General features: G+C 46.0%; 1 protein-coding gene across 7 annotated transcripts in view; it reads left to right on the top strand.

The window, feature by feature from the left end:
• MEGF11 (multiple EGF like domains 11) overlaps positions 1 to 19,385 on the top strand; it is a 343,630-nt gene that overhangs the window by 308,016 nt on the left and 16,229 nt on the right. For 6 of the 7 annotated variants that reach the window (XM_081171061.1, XM_081171059.1, XM_081171058.1 and 3 more), the window contains 2 exons: positions 2,257 to 2,385; positions 2,720 to 2,950. In XM_081171061.1, the coding sequence (XP_081027187.1) occupies positions 2,257 to 2,385; positions 2,720 to 2,950 (360 nt within the window). Of the gene's footprint in view, positions 1 to 2,256; positions 2,386 to 2,719; positions 2,951 to 11,931; positions 12,051 to 15,130; positions 15,198 to 19,385 lie in introns of all 7 variants that reach the window. The other variant, XM_081171057.1, reaches the window with a different exon arrangement.

Genomic DNA, 19,385 nt, shown 5'->3' with positions numbered 1-19,385 from the left:
CAGTTCACAAATTTTAAAAATCAATGCATGGCAAATATAGTCAAAGCTAAAAACAAGCAATACGGAAGCAAAAAAAAAACTACTGGCACAATGATCGGCATCAATGCCACATAAAACCATCAAGAAGCCACAGCGCAAGATCAATAAAAACTATTTAAAAACCACTAAATCCAACAAAGGAGGAAATGAAATAGTCCTAAGTGCTAAAATGCACAAAACCTCAGTGATTAAAAGACCCAAGAGAAGTGCTTACTTATCCATTCTGATGAAGAGCTCTAGAGAACTCCAAAGCTTTGCTCACTATTTGTGGCAGGTAGGTTGCCCTATCATGGATTTTAGGCTCCCCACTCCACCCATGGATCAGCAAGAACATAAAAGAGCCTGCTAGATCAGGCCATAGCGGCCCGCTCTACTCCTGGGTCTCCTACCAACTCCTGGGTCTCCTACCAACTCTCAGCATCCTTAACAAACTACAGCTCCCAGAATTCTTTGGGGGAAGCTGTGGCTGTTTAAAGTGGTATCATAGTGCTTTAAATGTGTGGTGTGAACATGACTATGGCCTTACATGATAAAAACAACTCTCCCTGAAATTTAAGACAGAAAACAATGTTGAGAGCTTAGAATGGGTCATTTGGAGCCGGCTTCCTTGTCCCATGTTTACATTCAGGGCTTTAATGATGTTTTTGGAAGGGAGAGAGTTGCCTTCTGTGGACTTTATGAATGTGTTGCTGCTGGGCTGGGCAGCCTGTGTCTGATGGGACCAAGGAGGTGGTCATCTTGAAGGAGCTTTGCTGGTTTAGGGCGAATAAATAGTACAGTTGACTGGCGCTTCCTGTAGAACTCCCCCTTCTCCTCTCTTTCTCCAAAGTCTCAGGAGTTTCCAGGCCGCTTTGCAGCCTTCCTTTCTATTTCTTACAGAAAGTTGCCCAACAATATTATAAGCAGCTCTGGATTTATCGTCCTAGACCATCATGGTAATTGCTTGAATAAATTATGTCATTGGACATTCAATCATTTTGCCTCTGGTAGAAATGCAGGACAACCAAACTTTCAGCATCCAAGAGGAGAAAAAAGGGAGGAAGAATGCAGAGCTAAATCATGGATACTTTTGTTTTCAGGACTGGCTTGGGGCCCCTACCCCTTCCAGGGAAAGTGTCCTTTAATAGATTCCTCCATTGTTTGTGGACCTTAGGCAAATTATTTAGCTGTAGTGGAAGCAGTCCAGGCAGTGCTCAGCCACCCTTTAGGTTTCCCACAATTTCCCTGTGGTTACACTAGGCGAGGGTCATTGTGGGAAATCTTAAGGGTGTCTACACCCAGACACCTGGTCTCCTTGGGAGTGCTAGGCCAGAAAATATTGGGGGAGGGGGCATCAGCAGCAGACCCCTGTAGCTGCCCAATGATGTCAAGCGCTGGTGCCATCCCAGGATATTGTTGCTGCTGTCACTGAAGCATCAGAGCCACAAGGCACACCGGCACAATTTAATGAAGTATAAACTTGCTTTATTTTAGTGGTCCCTACAGATTTATGAAATGGTGTTTTATGGTTGCTGTTGTTTTTACAGTTTATAAATATTCATAAACAAATTAAATAAATGCAGAAGAATAGATGGCAAGAGCTCTGCTGTCTTTCTGCCCAAGTCATAGGTGGGCAAACCTATGGGCTGTGTTCAGCCTGCAGCCCCTTGGCCTCACTCCCCCGCCCCACCTTCCCAGCCTCTCCTGCTCCTTCCCTGCTGGAAGAGATTCCCTGCCTTAAACTGTGGAGAGCTATTGCCAGCCAGTGTAGGCAATACTGAACTGGATGGACCAGTGATCTGGCTTGGTATAAGGAAATTTCCTCTGTTCTTGTGTACCATGGAGATTGCCATTACTGTTAGCTGCCTTGAGTAATAGATACCATGTTAGAAGAGCAGGATATATGAATCATTATACTAACAAATCCTCCATTTAAAAATATACCGTATTTTTCCGTGTATAAGACTATATTTTTTCCTAAATTGTTGAAGTTTAAAATAAGGGGTCGTCTTATACACAGATCGTACATAGTGCATTTTCTTAATTTTGGGTTAAAAAAATAGGGGTCATCTTATACATGGGCGCGTCTTATACACAGAAAAAAACGGTGTCTATATAAAAATGGTCTCGTCTTGTCAAAGTTCTCACCGACCATTTCACCCTTTTTACACACGAACACACACACAGCTTTCTTGCGGTCCATAGACCCATAAATTTTCACCCTTTTTGAATTTGCAGAATGCCCCCCAGGAACATTTGGTTATGGTTGCCAGCAGCTGTGCGAATGCATGAACAACGCGACCTGCGACTACGTTACAGGCACCTGCTACTGCAGCCCTGGCTTCAAAGGAATCAGGTGTGACCAAGGTGAGACAAAATCCCTTTGCCTTTTCTTTCAAACTGAGTGCCCAAGTATGTCTTTCGGCAGCCTCTCAGATAGCGATGGGTGAGCCCAAGCATGGGACTGGCAAGATGAGAAACTAAAATTGACATTTTTGCCCCGGGGTGTGGGGGGAAAACCCTTGGATAGGGGCAGCGAGTTACAAAATATTTTGCTGGTATTGCAAATGTTTCCATCCAGTATTTGTAGTCCAGAGATTCCAAAGAGCCAGGAGGGAGGGAAGGAGAGATAAACGCCTCTCCTTGCAAAATGGGTTTCTGCCACTCAATTTAACAGCACATTGTGAATTATTTTTAACAGCGGCTCTCATGATGGAAGAATTAAACCCCTATACTAAAATTAGTCCCGCTCTTGGATCGGAGAGGCATTCAGTGGGAGCCATCATTGGGATTATTATCCTCCTGCTAATTATTATGGTTCTGCTGGCACTCTTCGTGTGGTATCGACGGAAGCAGAAGAAAGGCCACGACATGCCAAGCGTCTCGTACACGCCAGCCATGCGGATGACAAACACCGATTACTCACTCTCTGGTAAGGGACACTTCCTTTCCTTATGGTGATGCAATGCGGGCTCTGACGCTTTTACGAGGGAAGGGAAATAAATGTCCGTTTCTTTTTGGCACAAAGGACTTCTTCGTTTTCCTCTTGGACGCTGCCATTCCCCAAAGTCTTACCTTGGATATGTAGGGAGGCCAGGACAGGCAGAGGCTGGTGGGTGGAGCAGAGAAATAGACTCGCTCCCCTGCCCCCCCAAAAAGCAGCAGCGAGGGAAGGGCCATAGCTCAGTGGTTTAGCATCTGTCTTCCATGCAGAAGGACCCAAATTCAATCCTGGATGGAATAGCCAGATAGGACTGGGAGGTAACCCTGCCCGAAACTGTGCTGCTGCCAGTCCGTGTAGACAACACTTGGGTTAGATGGGCTGGCGGTCTGCCTATGCCCTGTGTTCCAATGAGAGTCAGAGAGGCCGAGTTTCTCTAACAGCCTTTGCCGACAGCTGTGCTAGCTGGGAGCTGGAGTTCCAAACATCTGGAAGGTGCTAGGTTGGGAAAGGCTGAACTGCAACATTCCAAGGCTTGGTTCTCTAGAGGGAAATTCCCATAGAAGTCAGTGGGAGTTCAGTAGCAGAACTATACACACACACACACATACCCAAAATGCACAGGCTATTTGTGTTCTGGATGGAGTTGCACTCCCCCTATAGAAACAACAACCAAGTTTGAGATTTCACGGTGCTTTGGGGCCAGACTCTGTCATCTGAGGGGCGCAAGTGGCCTTGATGGCACAGACCGCTCTTTGCCATCCTGGGCTGCTGCAGCATCACCCATGACCCCTTTCCAGACAGAGACGCCCTAACTTCAGTCATCCATGCTGGGGTAGCTTCTCAGTTGGGCTACTGCAATGCATTGTACACAGAGCTGCCCTTGGAGACACTTCAAAAACTGTGGAGAGTGAAGAATGTTAGGGTGCTATCTAGGAACACCCAACTTGCTGGTGCAGAGAAGGCTGGATCCTGGTCCATTTCTGGGACCAATTCAAAGTGTTTGCGCTCCCTGCTATAGCCCAGGATAACTGGCAGGTCCGTCCGCCAGCCCATCTCTACAGGGGTCTGCCCCAAGCTGTGGGGTCATCTCAGAAGCCTCTCCCTGGGAATGCGTGCTCTCCCATGTGTGATGGGCAGCAATCAGAGAAAGATGCTTCTGGGTGCTGGTGGTGGGGATGCCTCTATTGCCGAATGCCCCCCCTAGAGTGGCTTGCCTGGCACCAGATGGGTTGTCATTTGTTTGACATCAGCTGCTTTGGTGTCATTTTCACACCAGATGGAAACCATAATAATAACAACAACAACAACAACATTAAATATTTAATTTTATTTGGAAGATTGATAGACAGTTTGATCTAAGAGCTGTCTTAAAGTGGGGTACATAATCATAAAACTGTAGATAAGACGCAGCTAAAATCAGCAAAACTTTTTAAAGAAAAAATATACCCATAAAATAATCATCACTAAGACACAGATAACAGCACTAAAACTTTTAATAGTGAATAAAGATAGCTGCGTTTATATTTTCTTCTCTCCCAGTTTCATCTTCAGTGTTTGGTTCTCATGCTTCTCTTTTATTTACTAATTCAGATTTGCACTGTTATTTTATTGCTTTTATTTTAATATGCTTTTTTCATGGTGCATGGTTGTATTTTTATCTTTATTGTGAGTTTTCCTGGGAAAGTTTCTTTAAGGGGGGGGGTGTATGTCTGTGTGTGCACAGAACTACCAACCAATTTCAGTAACCCTGACAACAACCTTGTAAGGTTGGCCAGTCATTAGTATGACCCTCAGGTTGCAGGTGGATGACTGAAACTGGGAGTCATTTGCCTCTGGTCACTTAGTGTGTCCATGTAACATTTGAACTCGGTGCTTCTGGCTCATAGCTCAAGGCCCCTCTAGACTGGTGAATGGTAGGGTTTGCAAATATCTTCTTCAGCATGTCATTCATTTAATAATAGTTCACTAGTGGTGCATTTACACTGTCTGCACATCAGTCTGCTTTATTAATTAGTTTGTGATGCTTCCTCACTGTTACTGGATTATTGCCATCCTCAAGGGGCTCTTGAGCTCTAGTACAACGAAAGTGGGACCCCAAAAAGCACATTTGCGAGTGGAAATGGAGTTGAAAGCAAGGCTCATGGATAACTGCCCTAATACCATCGTGAGCACATGAATGCACAATAAAAACACAAAGTCTGGAAGGGCTCTCAGGTGCAGCCCAACATTCTATGCTGCCATCCACAGGCACCGTTCCGGATACTGTTTTATGCTCCAAAGCATAAATTGGTTTTGAAGAGCTCCAGTTGCTGCAGCTCCCTCAATTTTACGATTTTGTGAGATTGTCAGGGAGTCCACAGAGCTATAGTCCTTGGGATTACTTGGATCAAAACTGTGATGGATAAGCCACCCAGCTTGCAAGGAGGAGAGGCAAAAAAGGGGTTATATATCCTCTTCTTCCAAACTACCCAGACAGTCTTTTGCCAGCATCCCTGGGGGAAACAGCCATAAACTTCCTCCAGCAGTAATGCTGCAGAAAACTCCTTTCTGATGAAATGCATCCTCCGTGCAGAGAGAGGGTTGTATCCATCCATAATTCCAGTGGTAAATTGCTTGCTGTCTGTGGAGAGTACATCTAAATTCCCAGAAGCCACAACGTTCCCTGGAGAGACCCAGTGAGAGTGAAATCAGGGGTTGGAGAGGGGGGGGGCGAAGAGGAGGATCCCAACTCCATTATCCCAAATTATCCCTTTCCACCCTGTGGCAAAGCCCTCTTGCCATGGTGTCCAACCCCTCTTCACAGTCACCTTTCGGCCATGCAGTGTAGTGAGTCTGACAGTTGTGTCACTGCCAGCCTTTGCGTGGCGAGTTCCCGACCCCTCCAGGTGGAAATAATGACACATGACACAATTATTAAGGTTAATGGGCTAAAAAAGGCCACAACTTTATTGGTTACAGGTGAAGAGCGGTATTGGCTTAGGCATTGGTCCTAACCGACTATATCCAACTCCAGCCCATCTGCTTGAAGTCTGGGAAGGGTTAACCACCAATAGGGGGGAATCCTGCTGATGCACATCAACTAGGAACTCCCCTGGGGTCACCACTAGGAGGCGTGCCTTGGGCCCTAACCTCCTTAGGCTTCGGACAGGGCCATGCCTCCTGGAATCCTTTAACGGACTACCCTTCAATATGTGGGGCAGCTGATGCGCTACCTCCCCTCTTCCATCTACAGAACAAATACCAATGCCTAACCGCCAATACCCAGAAAGTTGTGACGATTTGCTATGAGGTAGGCGAAAACCAAGTGGCTGGTGCCAATTTGCCAAGTGGAAAAATTCCTACCAGGCCCCTCAACGGCAACCAACCAAGGTCCATAGCAAGGTCAAGAAACGAAAATCTTATAGGGCAGGAGGGTGGGGAAACAGCAGGAACAGCTGACAGGCGGCAAAGAGGGAGATTCCCAGCCGTATCCTGCCTTAAATAGGGCAGGCCACGCCCCCAAGCCAACCAATTGGGAATCCCCCCAATCACGCAGGGCTGTCCTCCGCCCACCACGCACGTGGAGAGGCCGTGAAGCCCACAACTCTTCCTCCTCCTTAGGCGGAAGAGGCTTTCTCCTGCTAGTGCATGCAGCAACCTGCTTAGGTGAGTCAAAGTAGGGGCAGTGGCGAAGGAAGACTCTCCGGCACCCGGTGTGGGGTGTCGAGGGGCAGGGTGAAATGGCCACAGGGGCGGGGCAGACCGCCCAGCGGCGCTGATACGGACGGCACACGCATGGCACCAATACGGGCAGCACTCGGCCACCCTACAGTGAGTGTAGCCCTCGGCCACCCGCCATTTTGGCACCCCCCCTCAGGGTGACACCCGGTGTGGACTGCCCACGCCTCCTACGCCCCTGAGTAGGGGTGGGGAAGAAAATAGATTTGGTTTGCATTTAAAGGCAATTTGTACTTTCTGACACGCCTTTCAAAATCCACTTGAGTCCAAATCTTGCAACCAAGTTTTCCGGCAAAGTAATATGTACAAAAACATATATATTAGGGTAAAGTGTGCAATAAAACGCATATATATTAGTGAAAATAGCATGCTGAAATGTGTATCTTATGAAAAATTGACACTAAGATACTGGTGGATTTTCACAAAGAAGGCTTTTTAAAAATGTAAACTGATTTTGAAGAGTGGAGAACTGGACTAAAAGGAGACTAAGAGTTTCTGTGACTTTGCCCCAGCCTATCTGAGGAACCTAACTTGGGATGGGATGGGATCCTATGTCAAAGGCCAACTCACTGCTGAACTACATTTTTATTTTATTTCATAAAATTTATGCCCCACTTGATTGTAAAACAAACAAACCTCAAAGAGCTTTACAAAAAGGTAACACAATAAACTGAGAAAAATTGCAACCATACTTTAAAACATAAATAAATTAAAATACTGAAAACAGATTAAAATTACCTACACTTTCAAAGCATTTTGGGTAGACTTGTTTGAACAAGAATGTTTTTATCAGGCAATGAAAAGACTATGGGGAAGGTGCCTGCTTGATCTCAATAGGCAGGGAATGCCAAAATGCAGGTGCTGCTGCTTTAACAGTTCTGGGTTCAAATCCTACCCTCTGGTGGAGCCACCTGTGTAAAAAAAAAAAAAAGGCCACATACTGCCTTAAAGGTGAAGAGCTATTTATTTGCACTCAGTGCTGTCTGGACTTCAAACACAGATAAGGCAGAACCAGGCTCTGGGCAACAGGTCTCAGGGAAGTTGATCTGGGCCACCTGTGCCTCCTTCAATTTGACAAATGCTTTCTCGTCTGACTCTCCTGCAGTGAAGTTGGCGGAGTCAGGAACTCCACAAGGTGTCAGAAGAGGCAAGGGTATCTTTAAAAAAACAAAAAACTCTCCCAAGTGGCTTGGATTTAAAATGGATCTACTTAGTGCTGTGCCAGGATTTATTCTGTGTTTTGTTGTTGTTTTGCCCCTCACCATTTCCCCTCGGTTAATGAGCGAAGAAATTGCACTTGAAAATTACCAGAGAGGAGAGAGAATGTTAGGAAAACCCTTATGGGTAATGGGCAGAATTTTTGTTGTGCTTCCCTTCCTTTTGAGGTAACCCAAGGGCTGTTTGCGAGTGTCTTGTCTTTCATCCTACAAGTCATATTGTGCATTCTGCTTGTCTGCACTTCCTGGAAATGCTATTACATCCTTGGGTGGGCTTTGCTGTAATCGCAGGAAGGGTTGAGAAGGCTGCCTGTTGGCTGTTCATTAAAAAGGAAGAATGGATAGGTGGGGTACCTTTTTCACAGCAAGGGCCACATTCCCTTCTGGGCAGCATCATGCAATTGATGGAAGGAGCACAGGTGGGTTGAGCAAGGAATGCAGTGTACCTTTGTGCTCTAGGCTACTTTCTATAAATGCTCACCCACCCACCCTCTGCTTGCCATCCAGACAGGCAAGAGACACTTTTGAGTAAGGCAAAAACCCTCGAGGAGGATGGAAAACAGGGCCTAGAGCAGCGGTTCTCAGCCTATGGGTCCCCAGATGATGTTGGACTACAACTCCCATCATCCCTGAGCTCTGGCCTTGCTAGCTAGGGATGATGGGAGTTGTAGTCCAACAACATCTGGGGACCCACAGGTTGAGAACCGCTGGCCTAGAAGGTGTGTGGCCTTGGGGAAAGCCCTGGGGTCCAGATCGAGAGGCTTGGGGCCGCATGCTTCCTCCACCCTTGTTTTAAATGAAGTGAAGTCACTTCAGCAGTTGAGGGAACTGGGTCACCTGGAGAAGACAAGACTGAGAGGGGATGTGATAGCCTTCTTCAAATAACTGAAAAACTGACACATAGAAGGTGGAGCAAGCTTGTTTCTGCTGCTCCAGAGGGCAGGACTCAAACCAATGGATTCAAATGACAAGAGACAAGATTCCGCCTGGGCATTAGGAAGAACTTTCTGGCAGCAAAAGCTGTTCAGCAGCGGAATGGCCTGCCTCAGAAGGTGGTAGACTCTCCTTCCATGGAGGTTTTCCTACAGATGTTGGCTGGCCATCTGTCAGGGATTCTTTAGCTGTGATTTCTGGCAGTGCAGGGAGTTGGATTAGACGGCACGTAGGGCCCTTTCCAACTCTACAATTCTATGATTTTTATGACTTTTTAAGAAAACAGTGCCGTGAGCTTTGTTGTGAGGAAAAAGGAAGGACTTCACCTAAAAACAAAATCTCGAGGGCTTGGTATCCAGCCTCCCCTGTCTCATGCCCCAATGTAAGCCCATCACGAGGTCGTCTCCATGGGGCAAGTCAGGAAGCAAAGGGCAGATGCGGACACACCATCCTTGTCCACTGCACAACGAGATGGCAACCCCAGCTGCACACCCACTGAAATCAAAAGACCTTCTTAAGCAGATGAGGCAGGGGAAGGGGAAGAAATATTTTGAGTAATTGGAGGGTGGATTTTGGCACAGCGCTAATCTATTCATTCCAAGTCGGCTCTTCTCCATCTGACAATTAAAGTTTGATTCCAGCCTTTCATTCACCAGAGGGATCCTGCAGAGGTACTGCATTCCCACCCCCAAACCTATATATCATTTGTATCCTTGAATCACGAGGTTTTCACTTAACAAAGGAAGCACCCAAGTGTGCCGGTGAGTTTTCCAGTTCAGTTACCAATGTTTTTGTTTTATCGGTAGAGGTCTCCCCCAAATTAAGATTTTTAATTAATACAAGGTAAATGAGAGCCTGCCTGCTTCTTTTTCTTGTTCTTGCTTTCCAAAGCCGCTTGCTGTTCTTATCGGTCTTTTAATTCATCTGGGAGTGGTTTAATTGCTAAATTGAGTTTGTTTCACTCTTCCGAAGGAAGTGTTGCTATTTTGATCTTTATGGGGTGGCGGTTTTTGTTCAATGGCAAGGCAAATGGATTGCCAACAGATGGTCGTTAAAGTTGGCAGCTCTGCATCCCTTAAATAGTTGGCATTCCTCTCTGGGTCGTCATAGACTTTGGCCGAGGAGAAGGTAAAGAACTGTCACTGATTCATGGATGTTGTTAACCTCAGGGATGTTTCTCTGCAGAACGAGGGCCCAGGAGAGCTGCTCTGTTCCCTCCTATGTGCCTGTCACAATTTTTGCTGGCTTTCTCTCAGGAAGGCGCTGCCTTTTCCACGTTGCACCAAGGGATCAGGCTCTCTCCGAGCTCTGTTGTGAATAGATTTCACTTTTGTACTTTTGAAAAAAGCGTCAATAAAAAACTCAGACAGCCTGCATGCATTGCGCAGGTTTGCATGGTTATTATTTATATTATTTTTTGCATACTTTACTCTGGTTCTGAGGGGGAAGGAGGGGCTATTAAGAACATAAAGAGAGCTCAGTTGGATCAGGCCAAGGAGGTGGGACATGCCTATTGTGGCTAGTAGCCACTGAGAGCCTAATTCCTCATGAATCTGCCTAAACCCCTTTTAAAGCCACTGTAGTTGATGGCCATCACTGTCTCCTGTGGAAGCGAGTTCCGTAGTTCATGCGCTTCATGAAGAAGTACATTATTTTATCTGTCCTGAACCCTGAGTTCTGGTATTACTTTTCTCTATTCAGTTGCACTCCTCCCCATCTGTTTACCCATTGCTGCTGCTGACAGCAAAATGGCAGCGGTGGTGGGCCCAGGCTTAGCCACAGCAGGTCCCCTTGAGCGCCATGTCCTGGCCTAAACCACGCCTCGCCAGAGCAGTTTCTCCTCCACTGAGAATATTTTAGTAGACAAGCCCAATGATCAGTCTTGGCGGTAATCTTCTGAAAGCAACTCCCCTCCCCAGTATCTGATCTTGAAACTTGAAAGACTAGCCATAGTCCAGAGCATCACATCTGGGAAGTATGAAAAGACCCACGTCTGCAATTTAAAGAAGTTTAAAGTTTTTCGGTGGGATGAATGAAGACCGCATGACAGATCTATTCCATGGCTCCACATGATGCAAGTCTTGAGAGACAATAGAGTGCACCTCTGGGAGTGAAGCCAAACCACTGCACCAGCAGAACCAAAGTGACCTCCCTGAGGTGCAAGCCTGGCCATTGTGTATGGAGGTCCTGAGCAGCCCAGATGACACGACCCCCCTCTCGGCCTCACTGATATACGGTCCAAAGGAAAGCAGAGCAATACATTTGGCACCAGCTGGGCTACAGGAGTTGCCTAAAGGAGGCATGCAAAGCACCATCCAAAGGTCTTAGAGACTCCACTCCAGATTTGTGTAGGATTTACTCCTTAGCCTTTTCCTCTCCTAAATATATCCGGCAAGGCAGCCAGCAGAGGTTGAGGATCAGAGCTTTTCTTCTCCTAGATGGGCTTCCTTCCCAGATTGATGAACCCATCTGCCCCTCACATCCCTCTACAGCACATGTAGAAGTACAAAATAAAATCATTGTTTAAACAAATTTAAGGGGCAACCCACACTGGTCAGTTGGGCAGGGGGAATGGGAAATGGAGGAGAGGAGATGGAATGGCTTGCTGGGAAGAGGGTGTGGCTGGCTGGCTTGCTGGCTGGAACCCTGAACAGAAGTACTTCTGCTAGGAGGTGCAAATGCAATGCAGCTGTTTGTTGTAGGTCCAACTTGCATACATCTTAATTACGAGGCGGGGTTTAAACATGCTAGACATGATCTCTGTGTTTGGATGGTCTTGCACATAGAGCTTCATATTTATATGCATCCTCCAGGCTGCATTCAAATTTATTCTTTGCACCATACCAGAGACTGAGTCTTCCATGGTCCCTGTCTTCCACAATGGTTGGTGCAGGGCTGTGACTGAAGGGAGGGGAGCTTAGCAAGGCAAAAATATTCCTGGCTTGACAGATCGGAAGTGGTGGTGTGGTTTTGTAACCTGACCTACCCATGTGTGTGTGTTTTAGCACATAGGAGTGTGCACATAACACTCTCTCCCTCTCTTCCCCTCCTTCCTCCCGTGCAGCTCCAAAAGAGTGTTGTGATGACTTGTTTTCTTCCCAGATATATCTCAAGGTAACATCAATGCACACTGTTTTTCCAACCCAAGCTACCACACCCTGCCATGTGGTGTGACTTCACGGTTCTTTCCCAGTAATCTGGATGGAAACCTCTCCAGTAAGGTAGATATGATCCTTGTCTTGCCCTCCATTCCTGGCACCGTTCTCCCTGGTTCAAGGAAATGTGCCGTAATGGTTCTGTTTAGTTGTCATGGCTGAATAAGCCTGGGGTAGGCAAAATGGCACCCTCCAGATGGAATACAACTCCCATCATCCCTGATCATTGGGCATGTTGGCTGGGGCTGGTGGGAGCTGGAGGTCAACAACATCTCGAGGGCACCATGTTGGCTATCTCTGGAATAAGCTAGCCAGCTCATGGACAACCAACATGTGCTTTCTAGATGCTGTTGGACTACAGCTCCCACCAGTCCCCAGCTAGTACGGACAGTGGTTAGGGTTGATGGGAGTTGTGGTTCGAGATCTGGAGATCACCATCTTGTCTGCCCCTGGAATAAGCTACTCAGCTCATTGACCGCCAATGTGGTGCTTTCTAGATGGTGTTGGACTACAGCTCCCATCAGTCCCCAGCTAGCACAGTCAATGATCAGGGATAATGGGAGTTAAGAAGAGACTGCTGGATCAGGTAAATGGTCCGTGTAGTTCAGCATCCTGTTCTCACGGTGGCCACCCAGATGCTCCAGTTGGAAGCTCACAAGCAGGACCTGAGTAGCACAGCAACTCTGGTCACCTGTGTTTCCCAGTAACTGGAATTCAGAAGCATTACTGCCTCCAACCATGGAGGCTAGAAGCCATTGATAGCCTCCATGAATTTCTCCATTCATCTTGTAGTCCAACAACATCTGGATGGTGCCACATTGGCTAACCCTGACTTCAGTTGGTGAAACTGATCATGCTGTTGCAGTCCTCAGCTTTCACAGGTGGATCAAAAGAAGAGTCAGATAAGGTGAAAAATGACAAGGGGTCTTCCTTATTGTGGCTTGAGGCCGCAACAGCTTTCTCCAACCTGGTGCCCCCCAGATGTTTGGGCGGCAATTCTTATCAGCCCCATACTAGGGCTAGTGGTAGGTGTAGTTCCAAAACATCTGGAAGGCATCAGGTTGGGGAAGGTTGGGGTACAGCCTCCTTTATGATGCACACCTTTTGTAGGGCATTGCAGCAACCCAACATGGCTGCCTTTCTGGAATTTGTGTCTTTCAAAAGTAACTCCTCTGTTCTGCATCTAACGAAGCAGACTAAGACTCTAAGAGAGCTCTCATGGCAACAAAACTCATTAGCTTTTAAGACATCCGATCTGCTGCAACGGATTGAGATGCTCACTCTCTATAAAAGATTTGGGTTCTTCCTGATCACAGGTGGACCCATTCTTGCTCCCTTCTAATTGCTTAGTTAGCTTATTGTCTCTGTCAATGATTGGTCTTGCAATTGTGTCCTCTGACAAGGGTGCAGTGCCCTGTTGCAGGACTGGCTAAGGGACTGGCTGTAGCTCAGTGGTGGAGTATCTGTTTGGCATGCAGAAGGTTTCAGGTTTAACCTCCCAGCATCTCCAGGTAGGGCTGAGAATATCCCCTGTACAAAATCCTGGAGAACTGCTGCCAGTCAGTGTAGACAATATTGAGCTAGACGGACCAATGGCCTGGCTTAGTATAAGGCAGCTTCCTATTTCCCTGGCTTAGTATAAGGCAGCTTCCTATTTCCTTAAGGGAAGGACCATAGCTCAGCAGTAGAGCATCTGCTTTGCATGCAGGTCCCAGATTCAACCCCCAGAATCTCCAGGTAGGACAGGGAATGTCCCCCTAATGTGGACAGCCACTTACAGTTACTGCATAGACAATACTGAGCTAGATGGAGCAATGGTCTGATTTGATATAAGGCAGCATCCTATACATAGGAACAATGCTTCTAACCTAGGACTGGCTGGCTGGAAAGTCACATGCTAGAGCACTTCTTCATTGAACTCCCACCCAATATACTTTGACCACCCACAACCAGGTTCTTTGTAAGTTCAGTTCCCTGTTCTCACCCAGCAGCACCTTAGCCTCCATTCATCCCCAAATGATGGTGGGAAGAGGAGCTCAGAACAGCTTGCCATAGCTCCTATGGGGAAATTTGCCAGGTACATTGTGAGTGATGTGTCTATCAGATGCCACTCACAACGGAGAGACTTTCCCCCCTCCTTATCATGAGACTGGGAACAATATGCAAACAAACACAGCTATCCTCCAAAATTTGTTGCTCTCCAGTTTTTGTGATTCAGCCCACAAAATATATAGAAGTGCACATATTAGCAGAACTTATTAATAAGAAGGCATGTATTAGTAAATAAAAATTTTAAAATACAGAAATGCATTATATTAAGAGGAGACACTTGCAAAAAAAGGTGTATATTGATGAGGAAATTTGCATACAAATACCGTAATGGGGGGGCGGCGAGAAAGGCACACTATAATGCTGATGAATTTTTGCAAGGACTTTTTTTTGTTAAAATTGCAAACTGATAATAAAATATGCTGAACCGAAGACGAGAAAAATGAGGTATTGAGGGTAACCAAAATTGACAGATTTCCCATCCCTACTTGAGATGCTGAGCGAATCCCTGTTGCAACAGACTGAATTGTTTCTGCAACTACCTCCTGAAACTCTGTTTGGATTTTGCTGGTGGATCTGTTTTGAGCATATATATATGCTCAAGGTTGCTGATTTTTTCCTTGAATTGGAAGAATTCCTCTCCATTGTGTTGATTAAGTGAACCTCCCTCTTTTCCGACTAGTTTTGTGACTGCATGCTAGTATCATTTTGTGGTGGTGGTGGTGGTGGTAGTTTTATATATATATATATATAAGCCCCTTCCCCCTTCACTGTTTTCTCTGGGTTGTGTCTTAATTTGTAAGTCATTTGCACAAGCACCTGAATATTCTCTGGGGGGGGATAGCAGTTGTGGCCCCCCTGTCCTTCTCAGCATGCTCTGGTGCAGCCAAGCTCATCTCCTTCTCATCGCATCTTCTCTGTCCTGCCAGTTTCCAAAGTTCCCAGTGAGTCTAACTAGCTTGTTCCAAGGAAAGACTCTCAGCTTCACTTCCCCACCTGCCTATTTCAATTTCATTTTTCAACCCCCCTTGGCTTTGTTGGTGGGGCTCTTTAATTGCTTCTGCATTAACTCCTTGCTGTCGTGACTCTTTGAACAGCTCAGTAATAAAATCCTTGACAGACGCACTGCAGACTGGAGAGCTTACGGCTATCTGAGTGATCTAGGTCAGTAATTTTCATCCATTAAGTCATTTGAAGTCCCAGGTCCACTTAAAATATGAGTTTATGCAATCAAAAGACCCTTGCTTCCTTTAAACAGTCCGTTGTAGGTTTTCTAAAAACCTACCCAGGTGGGTTTTGTCCTACCACAAAGAAGTCTGTTGAAAGTCCAAGTCTTTTGTTTTGTATAATGCTGAATTTCACAGGCAAAGAGAGTTTTGACCAGGTTCAAGAGAGTGCCTGTTTGGTCAGTTCTCTTTATTTAGTGGATGGCTTAATTCTATGAGGACTTTGGGCTTCTCCACACTTCTTCATGTCTTGCTGCTTTCCCCTGGGGAAAACCACTCTTCAGTGCTCAGTTGGAGCAAATGGAAATAGGACGGTTCGTGGATTGCTGTTTGTTCCAATTTAAAGCTAGAGTGACTTTTCCCTGGGAAAGGAGCAGGGCAAAGGGGGAAACTACTTGGCCCCATGCTTTCTAGGCATGAGACAAGAGGAAGTGTAGACAAGCCCTTTGTTTCAGTGCTGATTTCTGTCATAGAGGTGGCACTATAGCACTGCTTGTTATATGGAGTCTGATGGTGAAAGTCTCATACAGAGATAGCCAACAGCACTGTAGTGGCATCTAGTGGTAGAACACGTGCAGTGCAGTGCAATGCAGTGCAGTGCAATGCAATGCAATGCAATGCAATATTAGAACATCAAAGGAAGAAAAAGCACATTGATTCCAATCTAACCACAGAAATACTCTTCTTCTTCTTCTTCTCTCTCTCTCTCTATATATAAACATTTTACAAGTTGTCTAGCAAGGCATAAGCAGTGTATCAAACTGATATTGTCAGGCTGCATTTATATATTTTCTGTTCCTGATTCCTGGCTTTATTTACATAAAATCATTATTAATTGACATTCTTATTGAATCACTTTCAGGTTTCATGACCATGAAACAGTATATACATTTTGTGAAATAAAATAATTGTAGTATTAATTTTTAATTGTTTTATTAGATACTTTTTTATTTCTGTTCATTATTTATGCACTCACAAGGCACCTAAAATTTACTAAGCACTGTGTAGAGATTTATTCAGTGCTGTGCAAGCTCACAGTCTACTAGACATGATACAAATAGGAAAATAGAGTGAGAAAGGAAGAGGAAAATCAAGCAAATTCAGATGCCAATTCTTTAAGTTGTGTAATTGATCAACTAGCTTGAATGGCCAGTGAGAAGGAGATGGTTCTGGGAGAAAAGGATCAAATGGCAGCTGGTCCCAGATAACCTGATGGAATGGGCTTGGCTACCATGTCCTCTTCCACAGATGCAGCCAGATGGAAATGGGAGAAGTGGAGCCAACACCAGCATTAACAGTTTCAAGAGTAACTTTCTGCCTGGTTTTCCTCTAAATTCTCCTGCCCTGATGCAGTTCATACTGAGAAGTTCATACTGGCCATTCATACTGAGAAGTTCATACTGAGCATTCAGGAAACATTAGGACCAGACGGAGACCACCTGTTGTTTCCTGGGCGCTGAAAGTTCAGAATGACACTCCCTCATCCACATAAATACACAGAGTGACAAATGCCACCACTGATAAATTTCATTGTGGGATGGTTGATCATTAGAAAAGACTTAGCAGGCCAGATCAGGCCAACAGTTTGTTACCTCTAAACTAAATCCGTCCTCCAGATTTAAGGCCTTTGTTGTGAGCTTGGGTTTAAGTTCTCACTCATCACAATGCACTTTTCTTTTTTTCTTTCCATTTTAATGGCCCATTCAGCTAGATTGTCCATCTATAATTGCTTTGGGGTGGATATAGCGCTGGCACAGGTTTGCAAACAGCAAAGAAACAGGGAGAATTCGGGTGTCTGCATATGTGCATTTCTCCCTCCCACAGAGAGTTCTAGCAAAGTTAGTTGGTTGCAAGGATGTAGCACTTTGCTGCGTTTTCTAAAATACCACTTTTTCAATTCAGAGACTATAACAGGAGTGCAGAACTTGTGACCCTCCAGATGTTGTTAGATTCCAGATCTTGTCATTCCTCAGTTCCCATCATTCCTGGCCATAGTGTCTGGGGTTGAAGGGCATTGGAATCCAACAACTGGAAGCCTGCACTACAGGCTTGTCCAGTTAGTGATTTCCCAATATCTTTGTTTGATGACTTGATCAGTGTGTGTGTGTGTGTGTGTGTGTGTGTGTGTGACTGTGACTGTAGAGAGTCTGGATACTTTTCGTTTTGGCTGCCCATTGTAGCCCTATTGCCTTTCTTCTTTGGCGATCACTCGTAGCTGAGTAAGATTGTCTTCCATGAAAACAGTCTTAACAGTGAGTCCGTAAGTGACTGTGGAGGTCCAATTCTGGATCCACACATCTGTCCACAGGTTTCCAGGCTGGAGTTGATCATGGTGAGGTGCCTTCCCTTTAGTTCGTTTCTCCCTTTTGTCTTGAGTCCGTGCTTCTTCAAAGTCCGTGACACCTTTGGTAACGATGGTTCTCCAATTGGAGCGCTCACAGGCCAGTGTTCATATATGAATACCAGCATATCGTTTTCCACACACACAAAAAGCACTGGCTTTGATGCAGGCCTTAGCTGAAAGACTGGCGCCTTCAAGGTGGCTGCTCTAGGGAATGAATGCAGCCCAAACCACAGCAGCATGGGCATACAAATCAATGCAAAACTGAACTGGACCTCCTGGCAAACTGTGCCATGCAGATGATAAAGGGTCTGGAAACCAAGCCTTATGAGGAATGGTTGAGGGAGTTGGGTATGTTTAGCCTGGAGAAGAGAAGGCTGAGAGGCAGTATGATAGCCATCTTCAGATATCTTAAGGGATGTCACACAAAAGATGTTTCCTGCCATTCTCAAGGGTAGGCGCCAAACCAGTGGATTTAAAGGACAAGAACAGAGATTCTGACCAAAGGTTAGGAAGAAAGTTATGATGGTAAGAGCTGTTCCTCAATGGGATGGACCACCACAGAAGATGAACTCTTCTTCATTGGAAGTTTTTAAACAGAAGTTGGGTGGCCATCTGTCAGGGATTCTTTAGCTGTGATTCCTGCATGGCAGGGGCTTGGACTAGACAACCCTTGTAGACCCTTCCAACTCTACCATTCTATCATCCATCAACACGAGTCTTGCATATGGTTACACCAGCTTCTATTGCTTCATAAAAATACTGGGCAGTGGTGGCTTGTGCCCATTGGGACTGGTAGAGAGGGAAGGCAGGGAGGTCAACTGTAGGTGGGACCAGAGACAATGAGTGGTGGAACCAACTTATTCTAGTTTTTCCCCCATCCTGCTTCCCCCCTCATTGACTTCTATGGGGGCAAAACTGAGACTAAGGACAAACAAGCTGACAGCCAGAACCACCCCCTGGCATGGTTGTTAAGGAAGAAGGCAGGCAAGTGGCTGAGGGCAGACTGAGGTTGGTGGGGCAGCCTTTGTTGATAGTGGTCTTTGTGTGAGAAGAGGGGCCAGGAGGAAACCCTGAACAAGCCTTATCCTACTCCACAAGCACCATCTCTCTCAGGCCTCTGCAAGTGAGCCTATTCCATGCCATTGGGGTTGAGCATGGTGCATGTTCACCAGTCATAGAGCACTGGGATTACTACAAAACCAGCACACCTGTGTGTGGCCAGTCACCTTAATAGCAAATGTGGGTGCTGAGCACCAACAGAATTGTTGGGAGCCAAAGTGGAGCCACTGGGGGAAAGGTGTAGGCATCAGCAAGCTCAGGAAAACCCTAAGTCAGGCATAGGCAAACTCAGCCCTCCAGATATTTTGGGACTACAACTCCCATCATCCCTGACCACTGGTCCTGTTAGCTAGGGATGATGGGAGTTGTAGTCCCAGAACATCTGGAGGGCCGAGTTTGCCTATGCCTGCCCTAAGTTTTGCAGATTTTGCAAGGGAAACATTTGAATGTCAGCTGCAGACGGGTGTCCTCAAAGCCAGGCCGGGGTGGGGGGGAATTTCCCATCCGCCTCGTTGAATCTGTGCAAATTTTAAGTGGCTTGCAAAATGCCCCCACGTCGCATCATATAATAAGGCATCTCATTTTGAAGGGACTAACCTTCAAATCCACCAGCGACAGAGGGCTTCAAAGTAAGTGCTGCAGATGCATATTTATACCTCCATTGTGTTAGATCACTCCCTAATTTAGCTGAGTCCCCAGCAGGAGATTTTCCCACTTTCCTCC

The sequence above is a fragment of the Podarcis bocagei genome (assembly GCF_964188305.1).
Source record: "Podarcis bocagei genome assembly, chromosome: 14".
NCBI lineage: Eukaryota > Metazoa > Chordata > Lepidosauria > Squamata > Lacertidae > Podarcis > Podarcis bocagei.
Note: the sequence above shows the minus strand (reverse complement) of the source record. Positions and strands in the feature narration are given on the sequence as shown.